The sequence below is a fragment of the Gossypium raimondii genome, chromosome 6 (assembly GCF_025698545.1).
Source record: "Gossypium raimondii isolate GPD5lz chromosome 6, ASM2569854v1, whole genome shotgun sequence".
Lineage (NCBI taxonomy): Eukaryota > Viridiplantae > Streptophyta > Magnoliopsida > Malvales > Malvaceae > Gossypium > Gossypium raimondii.
This window is the reverse complement of record NC_068570.1, coordinates 5,171,913-5,194,607: the sequence shown is the minus strand read 5'-3', so window position 1 is coordinate 5,194,607 and position 22,695 is coordinate 5,171,913. Positions and strand designations below refer to the sequence as shown.

Here is a 22,695-nt window from a genome sequence, read left to right as displayed (position 1 = left end):
TATATTGGTTAGATAATTTAATCAAAACGAGGAAATTATTTTTATAAAATTTTATAATTTAATTTTTATATATATTTTAATTAATTTCTAATATTTTTATAATTTTTCTAATTTTATAAAATTTTATGGTTTTAATTAATGTCTTATAATCTTTATAAATTTTAATTTATTAAATAAATTTTATATATTTTTATAATTCTAGAATGAATCTAGAGTCTAGGCACTTATTTTAAATATAATATTATTTTTTGAAATTTTTATTCTTCTTTCGACATTGACATGATATTTGTTAACGACCACATCAGCGTTGCCATTAAATACTAATGCTTAATGTCAGTCAAAGGGCCCATTTGGCCACTTTTGTTAGTTTGGGAGCTAAATTAGGAGAAAAAATTTCGGAAAGACTTAATTGATTTTTTCTTTTTAGTTTTTGAAGGTTTATTTTACGAGTAAACATTAATTTTATTAGTAATCGTATTGTTGAATAATTTCTTGGACTAACATTTTATATACAATGATTTGGTTCTAAGTTTTGCTACTTGTCTAGAGATTTTTTTTCAAGTATTATTGACACTTTTCTAGTAACTAATATATTTTTTAAAATTTAAAATTAAGTAGTCACGTAAATACAATTTATACCATTAAACATGACATAAAAAATTACAATGTAAATACACTATGTTAGCCAAACACGTTTAGAAAATTAGAATTCCTTATAATTACAAAAGTGAGTAATTACTGTTTGGATACCTAAGAATAAAGAAATGAAACTGTCTAGATTTGAATCCGAGATATGAGATTATAAGTAAATGAGTATTTGGATACCTAAGAATAAAGAAATGAGATAGTCTGGTCCATTTATTATTATTATTTAGTACAACTTACATACATCACTAACAGCAAATCACTATCGCACATCAACGACAAATAATTTTTAAGACATAAATTCATGATATTAAAATAAAATATTCAAATTCAACTAAAAATGTTAAAAGTTAGGAGGAAAAAAATCGATTTGTTATTCTCCTATTGGAAAGGAATAAGAATAACATGAAATCACAGTTTCATACAATCATTCTCGTATATTTGAGGCTTCATTGTAGGAGTATTTCATCTCTTTTCTCATATCATAATTGTATCAGAAAAATAATTTTTTTGCTTTCATTCTTTTTATGTATCATAAATCAATTAGGTCACGACCTTATTGTCTTCAAGTTTCAATACTTTCAAATCAAGTAGCTGAACAAGAGAGCATGCATGAGGTTGCAGACTGCACAGGCTGTTGGTGGTTGATGGTGGAGCCATGCCAATGATGATGTGATAATTTCTGAATAAAATTGATACAAGGAATGGACATATTAAAATAGGAATAAAAATGCATGGATTAGATAAGTAAGGTAAGGTGGGATATTTGGGGGAGAGAGCTGATCACCAACAACAAGGTGCACCCACTAATTACACCATAATTGCCCTGAAAAAAGCTGTTTTGATTCCTTTTGCATCAAAATTAGGCCACTCTGCTGCCCTCTAATTTAGCTTTTTAACTCCCCACTTTATTACCCAAATCATTTTTTTTAATTTATTTGTGACATCTTAATTATTAAATTATACATTTGACATGCTGGCTGCTGTACTGCTGCTTTTGAAATTTTGAAACTAAGAGAGTAAGCACGATTTGAATCCCAGAATTGCCTCTTCTTTAACGTTTACGAGAGAGGGTTTTTTGGGTCGGAATAGTCTTGCTGCTTTCCACCTTGCTTGTCTTGATTCAAACAGGAAACTTAGATTTAACTCTTTCAATTAATCTCACCTGTTGATGAGTTGAATCGAAATAGAGTTAAATTAGTTGATCCGTGAAACAATTGAATCGGGTTACAAAAGTTTGTAATTAAATTGTTTTTTTGTTAATTTTGTGATTCTTTTAATAATCTGTTCAATTGATCTAAACATATCAGTTTAATCGTGAATTGGTAGTTTGATCAGTTCAATCACTAATTCGATTTTAAAATCTTACCTTCATACATTTAAACCGAAAAGTTATTCCACTTTAATAACATTCTTAAATCTTATAATATGTGAGTAAAAGTTAATAATTAGTGATCCAACAATTTATATACAATAAATTAGCAAATTTAACAGTTCAAATTCATGTGTGTACCCGCTACTGGACTAATTATATATCAAATTCTAATTCTAAAAATTAAAGGAGAAAGATGTACTTCTCAATTAGACCCTTTTGTTGATTGACTTTATTATTCATTGAAGACTTGAATATAAAATTTTTATCATTGTATTTGTAATTAACTCGACTCAAAAGTTTCCAATATATTGTCAAAATTTTTTTATGTTTTTGTATGTAAGAAAAGTCTATAACTGAGTTCACATAATGAATTTTGTAATCATTGAACTGGAAAATAAAATTTAATGTGGCTTAAGTAATGTCACAAATTTGAATTTTATAAATGAAAAAAATATTGGAAGTGAGCTCAATGTATTTATTGAATATAAAAGAATATATAAGCTTAGAATTAACAAGTGTTGGTGTAATGGTAAGACATATTACACTCACAAGGGGAGACTTGTGTTCAAATCTTGAAGATGACATTGTTAGTTTGGGTAAACCACAAATCCCGAAAGTTTCAGTAATTTTTTCACGAATTAATAAATACAAATACATGTTCAACCTCAGTATACTATTAAAAACCAATAAAATAATTTTGAAGCCTATTTTCTAAGTAATAAATAGAACGAAATAGTCCTTAAAAAGTGTTTCAAGAATCGAATCCACAAAATTGAATGTGAAAATAGAATATCAATAATGACAATATATCGCAAAGAAATTAGAAATAGAAAAATAAAGAACACAGAGATTTTACATGGAAACCCTTTCGGGAAAAAACCACGGGCAGAGGAGAAGAAAATTCACTATGTCGAATTCGAATTCATTACAAGAGAAATAGGCTATGTCTATTTATAGGCTTGTAAAACCTTATTCTAATAGGAGTGAAACTCCTTATTCTAATCAATATTAAATAGATGGAGTTTAATAAGGTTTAAAAAAAACCTTATTCTAAAATAAAATAAAAGAACTATAATTCTATAGAGATTTTACTTTTATTTTATTTTACCACTGTATTTGATTTAAATAAGGATTCGGGTCACTTAATTCTAATAATCTCCACCTTGACACGAATTCTTAAGGAACAAGTTTTTCATCTCGAACTCTCAACGAACAAGTTCTCCACCTCTTCCATAAAACCCCTTAAGGGTTTAACTTCAACAATGAACACCAACCAAGTCTAAGCAATGCTCAAACTTGGTTATAGGAAGTGACTTAGTCATCATATCTGTAGGATTTTCATGAGTACTAATTTTGCTCACAACAATATCACCACGAGCAATAATATCACTAACAAAATGATACCGAACATCAATGTGTTTTGTTCTCTCATAAAGCATTTGATCTTTTGTAAGGAAGATGGCACTCTGATTGTCACAAAATACTGTATTGATTTGAAGGTCTTCATTGAGTTCACCAAAGAGTCCTTTCAACCAAATAGCTTCTTTACAAGCCTCAGTAATCGCCATGTACTCAGCTTCAGTGGTAGACAAAGCAACTGTAGTTTGCAAAGTGGCTTTCCAACTGATTGCACAACCTCCGATTGTAAATAAATAACATGTGAGTGATCTTCTTCTATCAAGGTCTCCAGCAAAATCAGCATCAACATACCCAATGATTCCATCTCTAGTTCTTCCAAACTGTAAGCAAACATCAGTAGTACCTCGTAAGTATCTTAAAATCCACTGAACTGCTTTCCAATGTTCTTTACTGGGATTCACCATGTATCTGCTAACTGCACTGACTACATATGATAAATCTGGACGTGAACAAACCATAGCATACATGAAAGATCCCACTGCACTAGAGTATGAAACATGTGACATGTACTCAATCTCATCATCTGATTGTGGAGACAAAGCCGATGAAAGTCTGAAATGGGCTACTAAAGTAGTATTATCAGGCTTAACATTCTGCATATTGAATCTGCAAAGAACTTTCTCAATGTACCCCTTCTGACTTAGGTACAATTTACTTGTTTTTCTATCTCTGAGAATCTCCATAAATCAAAGCTATTAAATGAAAAAAAACTAATAAGTAATCAACCTACAATTACTAATGGAATTGGGTACCTAAAGAAGTAAGCACTAAACTAAATCTTAATCGAAGGCTAAACACTCGACACCCAAAAGTAGATGCAGAATAAGGAATTAGTGACTAACATGTAATAATGTTAGTATTACACCCTAGTGCTCTTTCAATGCATGTTAAGTGCAATGTTAACCTCTGACCCTAAACTCTTACAATACTTGTGCTAGCATACATTGGCTTCTTGATATCAGTGTTGGGTGTGCTAGTTGGATGATTCTAATAAGGGTCAACTCTTGCAATTCTACCCTAATTACGTTCATACTTATGATCATCACTCCTAAGTGATTTGAGTGCCTCCAATTAACAAATACTTTGCATACATTTTTAACCAAGTCAATTAATATCAAACTACATGCTTCATACTATTAGTTGCCAAAAGGTTTAGCTATCCATAGAATCTAAACAAGCAACAAAAACAATATTCACAGATACTATCATGTATGCGGTAAAAATAAAGAGTTGGAGTTTAGAAATGATGAATGGTGAATTGCTAAACCTATATTATTGCCTCTAAGCTTAGAATCCAAGTATCTTATTTTCACTTTCAACTTTTGTATTAAGTTGTTAACACAATGTTGGAAATTAAAGGAAAAGTGCTTTAAAATTGAAGTTGGAAAATATGTTGAGGCAAAATGAGTTGACAGTCGTTAAGTAGCACTTAGCAGTGCCAACTGCAAAATGTCATTGAGGTGGTTAAATACTTGTCTAATTTGGTTTGACAATTTAATGAAGAAAATTTTTAGACTCAATAATGTATTGTGTTATTAAAGATATTTTGATTCATTTATGAAAACCAATCCTTGGCATTTGAAGATTTGATTGGATTCGTATGAATGAATTAAGTACTTGAAATATGGAGATTTCAGCGAGATATTGTTGTTGGTTTTGGAAAGTATATCTTCAATTGATTGTATTTTTATTATTGAGATTGTAATAACTATTTTGAAGGAGTTATTTTATATTCATTTAGATTCCATATTAGTAAGTCGAAATTGATATATGCTTTGAGGCTTGTCTAGGTTATGTATGAAAGTTTATTGAGTGCATTCTAATATGTTCATTGAGGAACTATTTTGTGAGAGAGTGTAAATTGAATTGTAAACATTGTTAAGTGTTTACTCTCAAGTTCTTAGGGGGAGGAGTTGAAGGTGAATGATTTAGTTTTTAAGTTCAAAGGTGAGATCTCTATACTTGGAGAGCGGTAAAGTGTGACGTAAGGAAGTCAAACTTCATAAACAAATCTTAGTGTTCTTTGAGTTTTTGTTTGGACAGATTTGACAATGACATGTTGTAATAATCACTGCAGTCTAGCACTTCTATTGCAATTCTCATTTTAAGCAAGCAAACAATTTAAGGTAGCGATAGAATATCTTACAAATTATTTAAAAAGGGAAATATAAAATATAGAAAAATAAAAGTGAAAGTGTCTCAAAAAATTAAAGAAAACCTAAGCTAAAAACAACAACAAAATAAACCTATACATAAAACTCTCTATCAACTTCCTCTCTTTCTCAATAGTTGAAAAATACCCATTTATACTAAGGTACTTGGATAATCCATTTTACAATTTCACCTTTAATGAATTTCCTTTTTTTTTTTTTGGTTTAAAGAGGCGTGACCTTGCAAGACTAGCATCGTGACGATGCCTTAAATTTCCCTAGGTTAATGAGTGTCACGACTCTCAATTGATAAGTTGTCTTCTTCTATTAGACAGCGGTTTGCGTCGCAACTCCATTTCAATGTTGCTTGGATGTTTGGTTTCTTCTCAAACATTGATGTAAGTTGCGACTCAGATAAAAGCTATGTCACGAGTTCAAGGCTGATATTTATAGGTATTCTTTAGAACAACATTCAAATAGGGTCACGTGCTTCTCTTCTGCGTCGTAACTCCCATGTTTGCTTCATCTCTTTGAGAAAACTTAAGGCTTAAGCCTGCAACTCCCATCAATCTGCGTCACGACCATCATTGAAGTATCAGTCCACCTCCCATGAATTGACGTCTTCCATCTATGAGATGAGCATGTACAAATAAGGGATTAAACTTAAACACTAACAATTCATAAAAAAATGTAAAAAATTCACTATATGGTATGCTATGATGAAAGATCCTGAAAATACTAAAATACTCTTAAAACATTAGTTTTAACTTAAAAGTATGCTAAGAAAATATGTTTTAACTTAAAACATGTAGTTCATAATAGATTTTTTATTAATATTTATTTTTTGAAAACAGATAAATAGATTATAAGCATTTCAATTGAACTATATATAGGGATGACAATGGAGTAGAAGTGGATATTACCAAATCCACCATGCTTGTTCTCCTACGCCATGAACGTTAAAATTTAAACATTATTGTCAGTCTCATGACTATTGGATAAACTTATAATCACTACTACTCTTTCCTATTTGTTATTTATTAGTTATTTATAATTTTTTTAATGTGCAATTGATATATAAGTAGACCTGATCATGGGTCGAGTCACTCGACCCGATTCGAAGGCCTGTCCAAAAAGTGGAAGAGTTTAGACAAAAATATAGACTCGAAAATGGGTTTGGGTAAACAATGAAGCCCATTTTCTAAATGGGACGAGCCTCGAGTAAGTTTTTTTGTTCGACCCAGCTCGAATTTGCAAAAAAAAAAAAAATTATTGTGTTTTGTTATTGTTTCCACTACTTTGCTGTTGTTTCTACTGTTTGTTGTTGTTTTGATGTCATTCCGCTCTTTATTGTTATTATTTTATTATTACTATTTGGATATTATATAATTATTGTTTTATAGTTAATTTTGCTATTATTTTAGAGGCATTTGCTTGTTAAGTTACACCTATTTTAGTGTATTTAATGTATTATATTTTTTAATTTTATTTTTATATAAAATAATATTATAAAAAAAATTTAATACAGACGGGTTGGGCCGGGTTCGGTTTTAGCATTTTTATCCAGGTCGATCTTAGGCAAAATTTTAGACCAATTTTTTGGGTCGGACCAAGTCTGAGCCTAAAATTCTATTGAGGCCCGACTCAAGCTCAGCCCATGATCACCTCTACATATAAATATGGAAGAATAATTTTAAAATATACCACTTAAATATTTTAGGGTTTTATTTCATAATGTATCATTACATTTTAAAATTAAATATATAAAGAATAGTAATTTCAGAATGAAATGAGTCAAGCAAATACTGGAAGCACTCCATGTCTTCATTCGAAGAAAACCCACATCCACATCCACATCCACATCCACATCTCTTCTTGTTTCAAAAGGGTATTTGGGCTCTTCCTGCGGAGAGAAGGTTTCTAAATTGAAATTGGCCCAAAGGCCACCATTTATTTATATATTTATTTGTTTATTGGAGAAAAAAAAAAGAAAAAGAAAAAAGAGAGCGCCAATAAACCGTTCAAACTTGGTCTACTGCCATGGACGGACGACGACGACACTTCGATAACCCTAACTTCTCTTGACTCTCTGTTCCAATAATTTTTACCCTAATATATATTTTTAAATTTTTTTTTCCGATTGAAACTGGCCCTTATCGCCATAGACTCGAAATGCCGTTGAGATCCGGCCATGGACGGGGAGGCTAACCTTCCGGTTCCACCATCCGGCAATCTGGTCCGCTCGATTCCCAATCAAGACACGTCATCATCTTCCTCTCCGCCCGGTCTCATCCGCGATGTCCAAGCCGCCTTCAAGCGCCATCGCTCACTCGGTACACTTCATTTCTCTCCTCTTCGAATTTAATGTTCTTCAGATTTAAACCCCAAACTTTTACTTGGTTTCTATTTTAATTTAGTTTTTGTTTAAGGGTTCTTTTTTTTTCCTGTTATATTCATCCCAGTTAAGCTAGTCTAGCTCGGTTTTAGGGAATTGGAAATTTAGGGTATTCGGTTTTAGGGTCTACTCAATTTTTCTTATTGGATGGAAATGTTGTTAGCTAATGAGATTATGTGAGTGGTTCAAATGTAAATAATATGTTGGAATTTTGGTAGGGCTTCCAGGTACAATGCAGACGAATGGTATAGTGCCTAGACGGACAGTGGTTCCTCAGCGCGCAGCTTCTAGAAATGTGGGTGCGAATGCTGGTGCTAACAAGTCTCGGGATTGTATCTCGTCAAGCAATGTTCAGTTGGTCAAGGGCAAATTTATGGTTGGGGAGTATCAAGAAGATGCATCCAATACTACACCTTCCATCACAGGAACTATCACCAAAACCTTTGATGAAGATTTCAACCCATTTGATGTTGGTCGAGATCCTCCCAAGGAGTTTGTTGATAAAAAAGAGAATTATCTGATTCCTTCGCACGATGTAGAATCTAAACATGTTGACTGTCAGAGAAAGGTTCGGTTTTTAACTGGAGATAATGCCACTTCCCAGGGTAATATGTTTACAATGCTCTTTAAATTGCTAGTTTATGTTTCTTCTGGTTGCTTTGTTGCCACTGTAGTTTGTAGTTTGTGGCATTGTGACAAATATAGTTGAACTGTAGCTCTATGTTTATGTGTAGTTCCTGTATTTGTCACTATGCTCTGCAATGTATTTTCTCTTCCCTTTTAATCTGCAGGGGCCGATGATGGAATGGCCATTGGCTTGGAGAACTTATCATCTCATATGGATTCCCTTTCCTTGACAGAAATGGAATGGGATGCAGTCAATCAAGTAGAGGCATCAACTGTTGTCAATAATGAGTCAAAGCACCGACATTTTCAGAACACAGAATCTGGCACCACTTTGAAGTCTGATGGTGGGATCTCTTCTTTGGCCAAAAGAACTACAGTTATTCAAGATCAGATACATCAGTTAGGAAACTTTTTAGGGCAACCCCTCACTCAATCTTCAGTTGTAGGGCCGCCATCTTCTACCATAACATCTATCCATTCAAGTTCAGCTCCAATGCTTAACCTGACAACTTATTGCTCTCATTCTCTTCAAGAAGAAGGTTCTCATGTGGAAAAAGAACCACTGGGATATTTTGATGTGAATTGTCAACTTGGAAATCAAGGAGATATGATGCAGCAGCCATTCCCTTCAACTAAGGAAACGAGTGGAATGTTACTTGATCAGACAGCTCTTGCAGCAAGGGCTTCTACCTCTGGCAATGATAAACAAATGGAGGTAAAGGGATTTGACTTGCCTAGAAAGCAAGAAGGATGTTTGGCAAATAAGGATGAACTTTCAAAGGATCCTTGTCCTCAATATACTAAGTCAATCAAAGGTCAAGATTCTGCAGGTGATGTGACTAATATACAATCTCAGGCTCCACCGCCGAAGGACTTAACTTTGGATGTAAAATTAGACCCTTTGAAAGAAGAGAAGCAAAGGAAGGCTGCAAGTAATAAAGGAGCATCAGCTCCTCGTAAAAGGAATTATGATCCTGATTTGTTCTTCAAAGTAAATGGGAAGCTGTATCAAAGGCTTGGAAAGATAGGCAGTGGAGGAAGTAGTGAGGTTCACAAAGTCATTTCATCAGATTGTGCAATATATGCACTTAAGAAAATCAAGCTCAAAGGTCGTGACTATGCTACTGCATATGGGTTCTGCCAGGAAATTGAATATTTAAATAGGTTGAAGGGAAATAACAGCATCATCCAGTTAATAGACTATGAGGTACCTCCTTCCACTCATAGTCATATGTTCACTTCAGATATGCTAAAAAGGTTAGCCTTTTGATTGTTCCAGTTTGTTCATCAGCAACACAAGATTGACTAGCAATTATTTATTTAATGGATTGGTTATTATATTGCTCAATTTCTTTTCTATGCTACTCTAAAATGCTTTTATTACAGCCTTTAACTTTGTACGTGATGAAAATGTTGTGACAGTTTTGGAGGAATTGAATGGTGATATGGTGTGGAACTTAGTTATGTCTTATTTTCTGCTGTTACGACTATTGGAAAAGTGTATGGCTATTGGAGTTTTTAATTTGTCATAGTCTCACCAATGTGGTGCAGGCCAGGGCAGGGGTCTGCTACTGCTGAAATTCCTCATGGCACCATGCATGCAATATTAGATCTTATTTGGCAAGAACAGTTAATCATTTTATTACAATAAGTGGCTTTAACTTTGGTGTTATATATTGTCAGCTTTCATTTTTGATAGAATTTAGCCTGAAGCAATTTGTGTGGAATATTTAACAGTGTGTCTTGATACCAGGTTACAGATAAGAATCTGCTCCGAGAAGTAATGAATGGCAGCATGTCAAATAAAGATGGCAGAGTCAAGGATGATGGCTATCTATTTATGGTACTTGAATATGGAGAGATTGATTTGGCTCATATGCTATCCCAGAAATGGAAGGAAATGGATAGCTTCAATCAGACTATAGATGAGAACTGGCTTCGATTTTATTGGCAGGTTTTAAAGCTAACCCTTACTGTGAATATTTGTTGCTAAGATATTCAACTTTTTCACTATATATGCTTTAATCTTCTAAGAGCATTTCCTCAGCATTTCTAAAAGTTCATTTGAAACTTCATAATTCTACTTGTTCGTGGTGGGATTCTCGAGTGGGAGTCCACCTAAATAAACATCCCTTTATTGAGGCTAACAATTTTATATTTTCTGGAGGGAATTCTGGTTGAACTGTTTTAAAAGTTCATTTGAAACATGATAGTTCTACTAGTTCATGATGGGATTCTATAGTGGCAGTTCATCTGAATAAATGTTCCTTCGTTGAGGCTGACAGTATTATATTTTCTGGAGGAAATTATAGTTTTTGCCATTCTGTGTGTTACTTATTTGTATTTAGCTTTTGCTTGAATCTGTTAAACTAGTTCTTCATTGTTCTTATATTTTGGGCATAAATCATAAAGTATGTTCTTGATAGCATGTCCCTTGAGATACATTTGCATTTTCCATTGGTGTAACTAGGGAAAGTTGTATGTTTTTGTTATCATCTTTAGTGAGTTGATTTTTCTTTTTTCTTTTTTACTCTTTTATTATCAGGAAGCAGGGATAGGTTATGTTTCCTTGTTTATAGTTGTTTGCTATTTATACAGGGTCATTTTTTATATTGAGAAAATGTAGATTATTCATTAGTTTGTTGAAGCAATTTGCAGCAAATACTTCAAGCTGTCAACACTATACACAAGGAACGTATTGTACATTCAGACTTGAAGCCAGCTAACTTCCTTCTTGTAAAAGGTTCTCTAAAACTTATTGATTTTGGTATTGCCAAAGCCATAATGAGTGATACAACCAACATCCAAAGAGATGCACAGGTACCCATTACTCATTGGTCTCTTCAACTTTTAATTTAAAGTACTATGTCCTTTTATGAAATAAATTGTTAGCTTTTACATCTGTTATTCAAACATACTATTCTTATCAGTTAGATCTCTGATTTTATGCGACAGAATGATGGTAAAATGTACTGTTAATTATCACATAGATACTGCTTTTTATCTATGCTCTGTAGCAACATGTTACATCATGTGTCAATTTATCTGAAGTGGTTGATCACTAGGTCAACAAAAGTGTTTTGATGTTTTGGGTCTGTACTCTATATGGCTAATGCTTTATAGCAAAATCTCTTGTACATAATTATGTTTTATGACAATTGAACACCCGATTACAGGTGGGTACTCTGAGTTACATGTCTCCTGAGGCATTCATGTGTGTTGAGAGCGATGAAAATGGAAATACTATAAAGTGCGGCCGGCCTTCAGATATATGGTCCCTTGGGTGCATACTTTACCAAATGGTTTATGGGAGGACCCCTTTTGCTGAGTACAAGACTTTCTGGTCCAAGTTCAAAGTTATAACAGATCCAAACCATGAAATAACATATGGACCAGTTTCTAACCCGTGGCTACTTGATTTAATGAAGAAATGTCTAGCATGGGATCGAAAGAAGAGGTGGAGGATTCCTCAGCTACTAGAACACCCTTTTCTAGTTCCCCCAGTCCCTCCCCAACTATGTTTGTCTCAAAACCAAAACTGTCAACTGCTTGATCTTATAGCTAAAGAATGTTCCAACAACCAAGATGCTTTGATGATATCAACTCAGCTGAGTCAACTACTTAGATACCCAATGTCACAGATAACATCCCAAGAACAACAATGTAAGTTGCTCTCTCAAATCTCAAAGCTTTGCCGCCAGCTCCATGAACATTTAAGCAAGTTAGGGTGAGAGTTGGTAATACTCTGCATGAGGTTTCTTGAGCTCATTCTTTTGTTCTTTTGTTCTGTTGTAATGTTATGTAAAATTCACATTGTGAATCTCAGTCTTCTGTATTTTTTTTGCCTTTTCAGTTTGTGACAAAAAAAAAATTGTGGTATCAATTTTCTTGATTGATGAAACCTTACCCTTCATTGACAGTCTCCATGCTCGTTGAATTAATAGTGAAATTCAAAATCCAATATCATATGTATGGTCCAAAAAAGGGCCAATAATAAATGCAAAATGGGCTCATGACTGGTGCTGAATTATCCATAAGGGAAGTTATAAAATGTTAAGTGTGCGAGAGCAAGAGCATGACATGAGAATATTTTAAGAGAAAACGCAAAGTCGGAATAAGATACAAAAAAAGAAAAGGTTTGGGAAAGAATATGCTTTTGTTGTACAGAATATTAGGTTTCCCTTTGATTCTTTCTTTTGAAAACAACAGTTGCCCAAGGCACCATATTTCATTGGCAAGCTGTAGTAGTTTCCATCTATCTTTACATCTCAATTCCATGATTCTTCTTCAAGTTGTTTACCATTTCGTTTATTATAATAATAATTATAATTAATAATAAATTAGGGTTTTAGTTTGAGACAGTTTTGACTTGTTCAAAGGACATAGTCTGAAGAAAACTTGAATGAAGAACATTCCATGCAACCTTCTGCTGGTTGCCAAACTGTCATGTTCTTACATGTGCACAACTCTGCCTACTTTTATTTTTTTAACTTATTATGTTCTAATAATACTTTGTTGTTTAGGGTTAGGTTTGATGTCCCATGAGTAAATACCATGTATAAATTTAGATTTATTTTGAGTCACAATTTTTAGGCATTATTCATTATTTTAATTTAAGTTTAAATATATTTCAAATAATTATTTGTAATTGAATTTGTCCTTGTCATTATCGGTATAAACTTATTAAAAAATATGGGTTAGATTTGAATTATGGAAAATAAAAGTTGGTGTCTTCTTAGTAGATGAGAATGAACTATTTTCAAGATTTTATTGATAAATAATAGCAAAATACCCAAGTCGGAATATCCAAAAACCTTGAAAATGTGACATAGGAACAGCCAATAGCAAAACAAGTAAACACCCTGGGTCCAAATAACCCTAACCTAACCCTAAAATGTGACTAAAACACTTAAACCAAGATGTTTTAAAGTGCAACTTGTCCCCATATTTGCCCAAGGTGTTTGTTCAAACCCCATCCCACCTCCTTTTGCCTCCAAAAACCAGCCTGGATATTTTACAAATCTTACATCAAAACAAATCAAAAAGGGTGTTAGCCATTCAGGTTGACATTATTGGAATGGAGCCAAAGGGTACAAACAGCAGACCACTTAAAAGAAGGGGTCCATACAACAGAAACTGTCTCTTCATTACAGTATGAGTAATGCAATTATATTCAGGTTTAGTCATCCTCAGAGGGCTGCAAAAGAGCTTGTGTCCTATGTTCTACTGCCATTTCCATTCACGAGAACCCCCTTTTAATTTCTTGAGGTTCCAATTTCATCCCGCCCCCCGCCCCCCAAGTTTAGGGTCCCTCAAAATAAAAAATAAAAAAAAACCGACAATAACATAAACTGTTAAGGTTTGCAGCTTTTGTCTGTCCTCCAGCTTGTCTTTCATGCAATGAAAATGAGGTGTAACCCAACTTTGAATATGTATGTTAGTCTTAGGATTACCTGTCATCAAATGAACTTATCATGTAAAATTAAACAAAATCTGTTTGTCTTGCTGCTCAGAACTGGTTTTAACTGTTTATGTTTGATTCTATTATAATGATCATATGGGATTTTTTACATATTAATAATTCATATAATTTAAGTTTTGAAATATTTATTTTAGTATTTATATTATAATTAATTTTCAGTCTAAAGTTTTTCAATGATGTGGTCTGAATTCGATTCATCAACAACTGGGTTACCTTATAAAAAAGTTGTAAAGTGAATCCAAAACTTTGACAGTGAAAAACCCAAAAACAAATGCCATAAAGCCAAAAATCATGTGGGTAATTCATGATTGGTGACAATTTGGTCTTCTTCTTTTTTCCTGCTCAGCATCCTATATTTAATTTTCTTTTCCATTCCATAAGGGTTGCTGACAGTCAAATGAGTTGTAACTTTCATCTTCATGGCCTTTTTTCTAATCTTTTTTTTTCTTCAATAAGGGGTTATTTTTTAATTTTAATTTGTTTACTGGCCACATCTGGCTTCTTCTTCTTCTTCTTCTTCTTCTTCTTCTTCTTCTTCTTCTTCTTCTTCTTCTTCTTCTTCTTCTTCTTCTTCTTCTTCTTCTTCTTTCTAAGTAGTTTAAGTAAAAATAATAGCTGTAAAATTGAAGAAAGCACATGATCCAAATTTAAAAATTAGAGACTGGGTTTTTTTTTCAAATGACTATGGGGTATAGTGTATGGAGTTTCAACAAAATTCTCACAATACATGTTAGTAAAATTAAAATTATAAAAATATATAATTTTGGACTAATTAACGTCTAAATTTATTTGAATCTAGACATTCATTTTAACATCTCAAAATTCAATTTAATGTAATTTCAAAGAAAGTTTAAATTTTTTTAACCTTAAAATAGTGGCGGAATCAAGGATGCCCGGTTCTATTTACACCCTTTATAATTTATAAACATTTTAAATTAATAATGACAAAATTGCATTCGACCTCCTAAAAATGTAAAATTTAATTTAATTCTTTAAAATTTATAAAGATATAAATTATTAAAATCATAAAATTACATTTTACTATCGTAAAAATATACAATTTAATTCTACCTCAAATTTTTGGTTTCATGGTTATCCTTAAAGCCATAAACATATTATATATAGTTGTTTATTTAGATTAAAAGTTATCTTGAATTATTGATGCCATTTATAGACTGATCATTCCTAAACTAAGGGCTTGAAAACCTCCCATCTCTCTCTATATTCCTTTTTTTCTTCTGCTGTCCTTTGTATTAGCCTGCAATTTGTATTTAATTATTAATGGAGGATAAGAAAAGTATTTATAAAATAGGGACACCGCGTTTTTTTTTAAATAGTTTAGTATCACACCAGTATTTTTATATCGAATTTCAATATTTTTATCTTAAAAAACAGATCCAAATAAACCTCCGAAATTCATGATTAAATTCTGATGTGGTATTAAACCATTGGAAAGGGATAATATTCATGTTCTATATAATCATTTCTCATAGGGATAGGAGATTAAACTTTTAGCACATTTATTTTTTAAAAACTAATATTTAATAATCGCATTAAATTTAGATTAAAGTCATAGTTAAGCTGGATTAATTTTTAAATGAGAGATTTTCCAATACAGTTTCCTTTATTTGTAAAATTCAAACTTAAAACTCTTAAAACACATCAAATTTTAATTATTTAATCTTATAATTTAAAATGAATTTAATTAGGAAGTGAAACCAAATCCATTGACATTTGTAGATTTTGTATATATATATAAAGAAATGGAAGAATATGTGATTAGTGTTGTGATGTCTACATAAAAGGTTGAGTTTGAATGCATTCTTTAAATTAATATATAATATGGAAATGTTTTAGCAAGGGTTAACGTGAGATTTAAGAAAAGATTATATTGTAATTAGATTTTTTTATATATCTTCACTGCCCTTAAGCACTAATTAATGATTAATTAATGGACTTTGTCAAGTGCACTTTTAAAGCTACCAATGCATTCTAGATGATAAACAAAGTTGTTCATTATTTATTTTGTCAAAATATGCTATAAATTTTACATTTTACTTATTTACTACAATATGAGTACATTTCTCAACACATTACCTAATAAAATATCAAAATGCAAATGCTAAAGATGGTAAAAAACAACACAAAAAGTGACACCATCCAATAGAGTTTTGATAATCTTTAAACTCCTATTTAAAAATTAAAATTATCTCATTAATTATCTTGATTATTTATCACGTAACAATCTTCATATACAAGTCTTCCAACATCTCCAAACCTTTCTCGAGAGATAAGGATAAAGATGAACATCTTCAACACTTTAAACTTCACCCTTACTTTCCAAGTCAACAAAATCTCTCGTTAATCCCATCTTGAACGTCCATACTTCTTCATTTGCTACATTAATGGGATTAAATCAAAAACCAAACATACCAATCAACGACTTTGATTGCACCAAAGTTGTCGTTCCATGTGTTGTTTGAACATGTAGCCATCAAAATCACAACATTTTCAAATAGATGAAATAGTGTATTCCTTTCTTTGAAGATTTGAAATGAATAACAAAAAAATAAATCTTTTACAAGTTGGAGTAAAGTAAATGAAATAAAATTAGAAAATAAAAGTATTTTAATTATTTGCAAAAGCTTTTACAAAGTGTTTTTTTTTTACATAGAAAAGCATGTACATATTTTTAACCCAAACTAGAATTTATAATATGATAAAATTTATATAAATTAAATATGTTAAGTATTTTTTATTGCAAAATATGTTACAAGATGATAGGAGTACAACCATAAAGATGTTGAAATATATGTCAGAAAACATTATCTACGTACTCCATGCAATTGAGATGCATGTTATTGCATGGTAACATGATACATTTCTATCTAAAAATGCCCATATAATCACATCATCTCTTATCAAGATTGATTTTAAATGAAGTAGTTGACACCTTCGTACCAGAGCAACATAATTCTTAACCTGAATGTGCGATGTAAACATGAGAATTCCATTACAGAATGGAATTAATTCGCCTTTGATTGACAACCATTTTCCTTGTCATGTTTTCGCAGAAAATGTGTTTGCCTTTCATCATGTTAACTTCTTGTCTTTCTTATTTGACACAAAAATGGTTGCACCTATAATATGTTGATTCAACTAATGAAGTAATGGGAAAGTCTTGACACACTTAGTAAGCCTTGTTGTTGGTTTCTATTATATGATTGTGCCCACTATTACACTAAAATCTTATCAACATGAGTTCGTATGCTATTGCATAATTCCATGACAACATCATAGCTCACATATGAATATTTCTTTAGGAAAGAACTTTTCGACACAAAATATTTTTAGCACCCCTTTCATACGTAAATGGTATTATGTCTTAAATAGATGATAAGTAAGTGTCACCGCAACTAGCAATTTGCAGCTGTCGACATCCCTTCCAAAAGGACACGTATTTGAGAAATAATCTCAAACTTGAGAATGATTATTTTTACCATATTCAATAAAGAACCCTAATTATGCCATAAAAATGTTTTTCTTTTTCAAAATCAATGATATTTTTTGGGGGATTATGTGATGTTGAAGAAAGGAACAAGAAGAGTAAAAAAATTTCTTTTTAGGCAATCACATGACAATGCATTGTGGACCCAAACATAGCTTAAAAGAGAATCTCGAATAAGGTTGAAAAGATTGGTTTGGGATGCTTTAAATGGATGGAAATGGGAATTAATAGCTAAGAACAAAGATACCATTTATTGGAACAATGGAATGCAATGAATTGGAGGATTGTAATTCAAAATCAACCCCATTTAGAATAACATCAATATGCCTTTCACTTTGCCCATTTATCTTTAATCCAACGGTTATCAATTGTTTCCACCTAAAGTGTAAGTATGGAATCATCATAATCTTATTCTAGTTTTATTTGTTTATTAATATAATTTGTTTAAAGTTCGGGTTAACAAAAAAATTAAATTCGTTTAGAATAGAAGCTGGGCTCTGGGTTGATTATTTAAATCCCGAACTCAACCTGACTTGACCCTTATTCAAGTTCATAATATATATAATTTTTTATTTTATGTATTATGCAATTTATATTGTATGAAATTAAATAAATTATACTATATATATAATACAAACATTAAAAAAATATGTTGCTTATATTTAAAAATTTAATAAATGAAAAAAATACATAATGGTATCAAAAGATTACCGTTTTTATTATTCCACAATCACATTCAAAAATTGTCATATGTCTCTTTCTTTTATTATTTTATTATACTCCTATAAGACATCGGTTAAACTCTTGATCTTATTTATGGAGTCTAAAAATTTCACTAGCAAGATATTAAATATTTTCCTTAAATAAAATTAATTATATTTTAAAATAAAAAAACAATAATATTAATGGGCTTAAACAAGTTATATTTTGAACTGAACTTAGGCAACGATATTATATAAAACCAAAAGCTCACATTTTGGATTGAGCTTAAACAAAGAGATATATATTCATACTATGTATTATATTGATATCATATATGGACTCGATCTAAATTTAACACGATCCAATTTATGAACACTTTTACTTAAAAGAAAAATCTTTTAATATTTTGACCCTTTAAACAATTCAAGAATGTAATTACTTAATTATACGATTTACCTAACTTTGTTTCAAAAGGCACATAAAGCGTATTTTATTTTGACAATGTGCTTCAACACATAAATAGAAGGATAATGTGCTTCAACACACTCAAACATATATCCTCATATATTGACAATAATACTCACAACAATCGAAATAATACTCGATCGACAATCTTAAATAACTATCAATATTGTTATTACCGTTTACTAAAAACAATTTCTCTCTCCATATCTCTATCAACTTGTATGCGCATGCAAATATTTTTTTTTATTTTAAGTTCCAAGACAAGGGGGTGTAATAATTAGGGTTAAAATAATAAACAAAGGGGTTATAATAATTAGATTAATAATTGGCATTTGATTAGGTTAGGGAGGGCATTTTTTTCAAAGTTTAGGACGGTCAAATAGATGATGTCATCCGCATATATAACAAACGCCACGCCACGCCACAGCCCACCAACTTATAATAAAACACTTAATTATTACAACCCACGATGATGATGATTATGCCCAGCTCACTTCTTTACAGTTTACATCATTATCACTCCACCAAATGTCTATTAGTAAAAATTAATAAAGGCTAGGTTGGATGGAGGGTTGAATGTGATGTGGTACGTTTAGCTTATTTTTTATTTTATGTTATAGTGTCGTTATAATATTTAATTTTACTGTTATCGTTACTTTTATACTAATCGCAGATAAATGCACCACCCATCGAAACCCACCCTAAGTCTCGGATTTAAATCTTATTAACAAAAATATATTGTTAAAAGAGATTTGTCTTTCATGTGAAATTTTAATCTTGTTCGACTCTAAATTTAAATGAAATCTAATATAATTATTGGCAGCGATATTCATGGATCGAGTTAGGTTGAAACTTGATTCCAAAAAAAATTCAAATTTAATTTGATTTAATGACATATTTTATTATTTAAAAATAATAATAATTGTTTTATTTAAATTAATTTACAAAAATATATTAATATTAATAAAATAGTTTTATTTTTATTATTTTTAAATAGTGAAACGAGTGATAAAACTAAATTATAAACACTCTTAATTATTGGATGCCAAAAACCTCGTACAAAAAAATCATTATCTTTGAACATCTTTCTTTTTTCTATTATGTACTAGTTTAATCTAGAGGTGATCATGGGCCGGCCGGGATGGGTCCACATAAAATTTTAGGCCTGTTTTTAGGCCCGAGCCCGGCTCAGCCCGAAATATGGGCCTAAAAATTTGCCCAAGCCTGGCCCGAAAGAAAATTGCTAAGCCCGAGCCCGGCCCTGCCCGGCCCATATTTTATTAATAATAATATATATTTAATATATAATTCAGATTAAAAGTCCAAAAATATATATTTAATAAAAAGTATATTTGATTAAAAAATAAAAATAAAAATATATATTTAATATATAATTCGGGCCGGGCCAGGCCTGGGCAAAAAATAATCTTACTCAAGCCCGGCCCATTTTCTAAACTGGCCTCGTTTTTTGCCCAAACCCATATTTCTGGCCTATATTTTCACCCGAATCCTCCCATTTTTTGGGCGGGCCGTCGGTCCAGGCTGAGTAGCCCAACCCATGATCACATCTAGTTTAATCTAAGTACTGAGCAATATACAAGTACCAATTGAATGAATCAAAGTTGGCTTGTTTCCAACAAATTCAAGATAATTTGGCTAATGGGTATGAATTTTTTTAGTAAAAAATCGAAAAATTAATTATAGAAAAATTACCTCAATTTTAGATTTTTCTGTTAACAGAAATTATTATTAGTCGATTTAATTATAACGAATATTGACGTGACTAGCGAAAGTAATCAAACGTGACTAATGAAAGTAATCAAAAACTAACATGTGGCATGCCACATAGAAGCATCTGACGTGACATGTCACGTTAATATATTTCCACATGACATAGCATAACTTCTCGTTATTTCTGTTAATCACATCAATGTCTATTAATTGTAAAATTAGTCAGTAACAATTTTCATTAGCGAAAAAGTCTAATTGATTTTTTTCATATTAAATATTTAATTGAACGCACTTTTTCCATAAGTGTGTAATTCATTTTTTGATTTTTACTAAGCAAGTTTTTTTTGAACAATCTCATTATAAGTTCTAGTCATATCTGATCTCTTTTTGACACAATGTCTAGAACTACCTATAGCCCCTTCCCAACCCATAAATAGGAGGATAATACGCTTCAACGCATTTGAACCTATGTTCTCTTGTATTGGCAACAATACTCATGCTAGTCGAGTTGTAACACCCCACACTTGGCCTAAACGTTACAATCAGATCTTGAAGAATTACACTACTTGTTTAAAACTCAAAAGTTAGTCTTAACTGAAAATGTCAATTTTAGCAAATCTCTCTCTAAATTTTAGAAAATTCGCGTTGAAGTTATTTAATTTACAGAAAATCACTTAATTGTTTACCTAGTTTTACAGCGGAAATTTTAAAGTTGTTAGTTTTGGAAATTGTGGTTCTAGTTTGTGTAAATGAAAATTTTGCATACAAAAAAAATTCAATGTATCAAACCAAAATCGAAAAATAAAGTCTCAAAACATTTACATTGTCCAAAAAGTCAAGAATTAGTTTTAAATCATAAACCGTCTTTTTATTAAACGAGAAACCAATCTGAGCTCCCGCACACCGCCCGATCCTAAATCCGCTGATTACCTAAGAAGTCAAATTATTGGGTGATCTTACAAAGTTCAATGTGTAACTCAAACCCTTATGCACACAACAAATATCAGACAATCATTCATATTCAATAATTGAACGGACATAGATGGCATAGGATTTTTATGCAATGCAACATATTAAACAGATCAGATACAGATGGCATGGCATACCATGCGATGCAACATATGATATAGAATAGAAACAGGTCCTACCCCCATCCATTACACACCATCTTTGTCTTACCCAACACACCGAATAGGGTAATTAATATCCATCCAACCCTACATAATAAATAGTGATCGTATGTCACTGTACAGAAATACGCAGTCAAGCTGCCAGATATAATGCGAAAAATCACCAAAATTAGATATATGCAGTGTTTAACTGCCAAATACAAAAATTTGTAGTGTTACCGCCAGAAATTGTAGGACTTAGTTTGCTAGAACTTCCTTCATCACATATCATATCCCACCCCAATGCATATGCAAAAACATCATACATACTCAGATGTACACAGACTAGACATGCTCTTATATGCTCGACAAATCAAAATGTGTTAATAATGTATACGATTTCACAGATCAAATTCAGAAATACCGTATAGAGACATGCTTACTTATACAACAATAATACAAATTTAACTTTACGCTTATACACACAGAATGTTTGCATTTAATCATCATGCAGAATCTAATGATTTTAACCTATTTCATAAATGGCCACTTAACCATTACAAAGTTTTACGAACACACATTCGGATCACTTAACTAATGAAATCAGCCCACATGCCCGTGTGGCCCATACGGTCTTGCATACGGCCAAGCACATGGTCGTGTGGCGTCGACAATATGGTTTTCGGTTTCGCACCATTCACTGATTTTTCAGAATTAAAGTTACACACCTAACTATTTTGTGATGCCGACACAACAACAATAATTCCAAATCCTATAACGAAACCAACTCAAGTTGATTAGCACAAAACATCGGATCCGAATCAAAATCTGACCCCTACTCAATTAGAGTATTCAACCACAAGAGTTAGGGCATTTGATCTAGACATGTCGAATCAGTCCCTACTAAGGCAAACAGTCTTTTCCCTTTTGAAAGAAAGTCGACGACAACCTTAAATCACCAAAGAGGAGTTATGTGCTTCCTGATCCACACCTAGTCAGAAACACAAGATGACTAAACTCTGCACGGTTACATACTAACAATCGACCCAAACACAACCTCTCATTTACATAAAACCCGAATGAAACA

At 31.8% G+C, this 22,695-nt stretch overlaps 1 protein-coding gene across 4 annotated transcripts; it reads left to right on the top strand.

The window, feature by feature from the left end:
- The first annotated feature begins 7,504 nt into the window (after positions 1–7,504).
- Positions 7,505–12,512, top strand: LOC105773918 (serine/threonine-protein kinase MPS1). 4 transcript variants are annotated; one of them, XM_012596119.2, is made up of 6 exons: positions 7,505–7,922; positions 8,212–8,589; positions 8,776–9,818; positions 10,365–10,565; positions 11,270–11,431; positions 11,788–12,512. In XM_012596119.2, exons 1-6 carry the CDS (start codon positions 7,781–7,783, stop codon positions 12,340–12,342), a joined length of 2,481 nt encoding a protein of 826 aa, XP_012451573.1. In that variant the 5' UTR covers positions 7,505–7,780; the 3' UTR covers positions 12,343–12,512. The 4 variants fall into 4 exon arrangements, with proteins under 4 accessions (XP_012451573.1, XP_012451572.1, XP_012451576.1 ...); XM_012596118.2 differs by having other exon boundaries at positions 7,510–7,922; positions 8,203–8,589; XM_012596122.2 differs by having other exon boundaries at positions 7,513–7,922; positions 8,845–9,818.
- Positions 12,513–22,695: the final 10,183 nt, after the last annotated feature.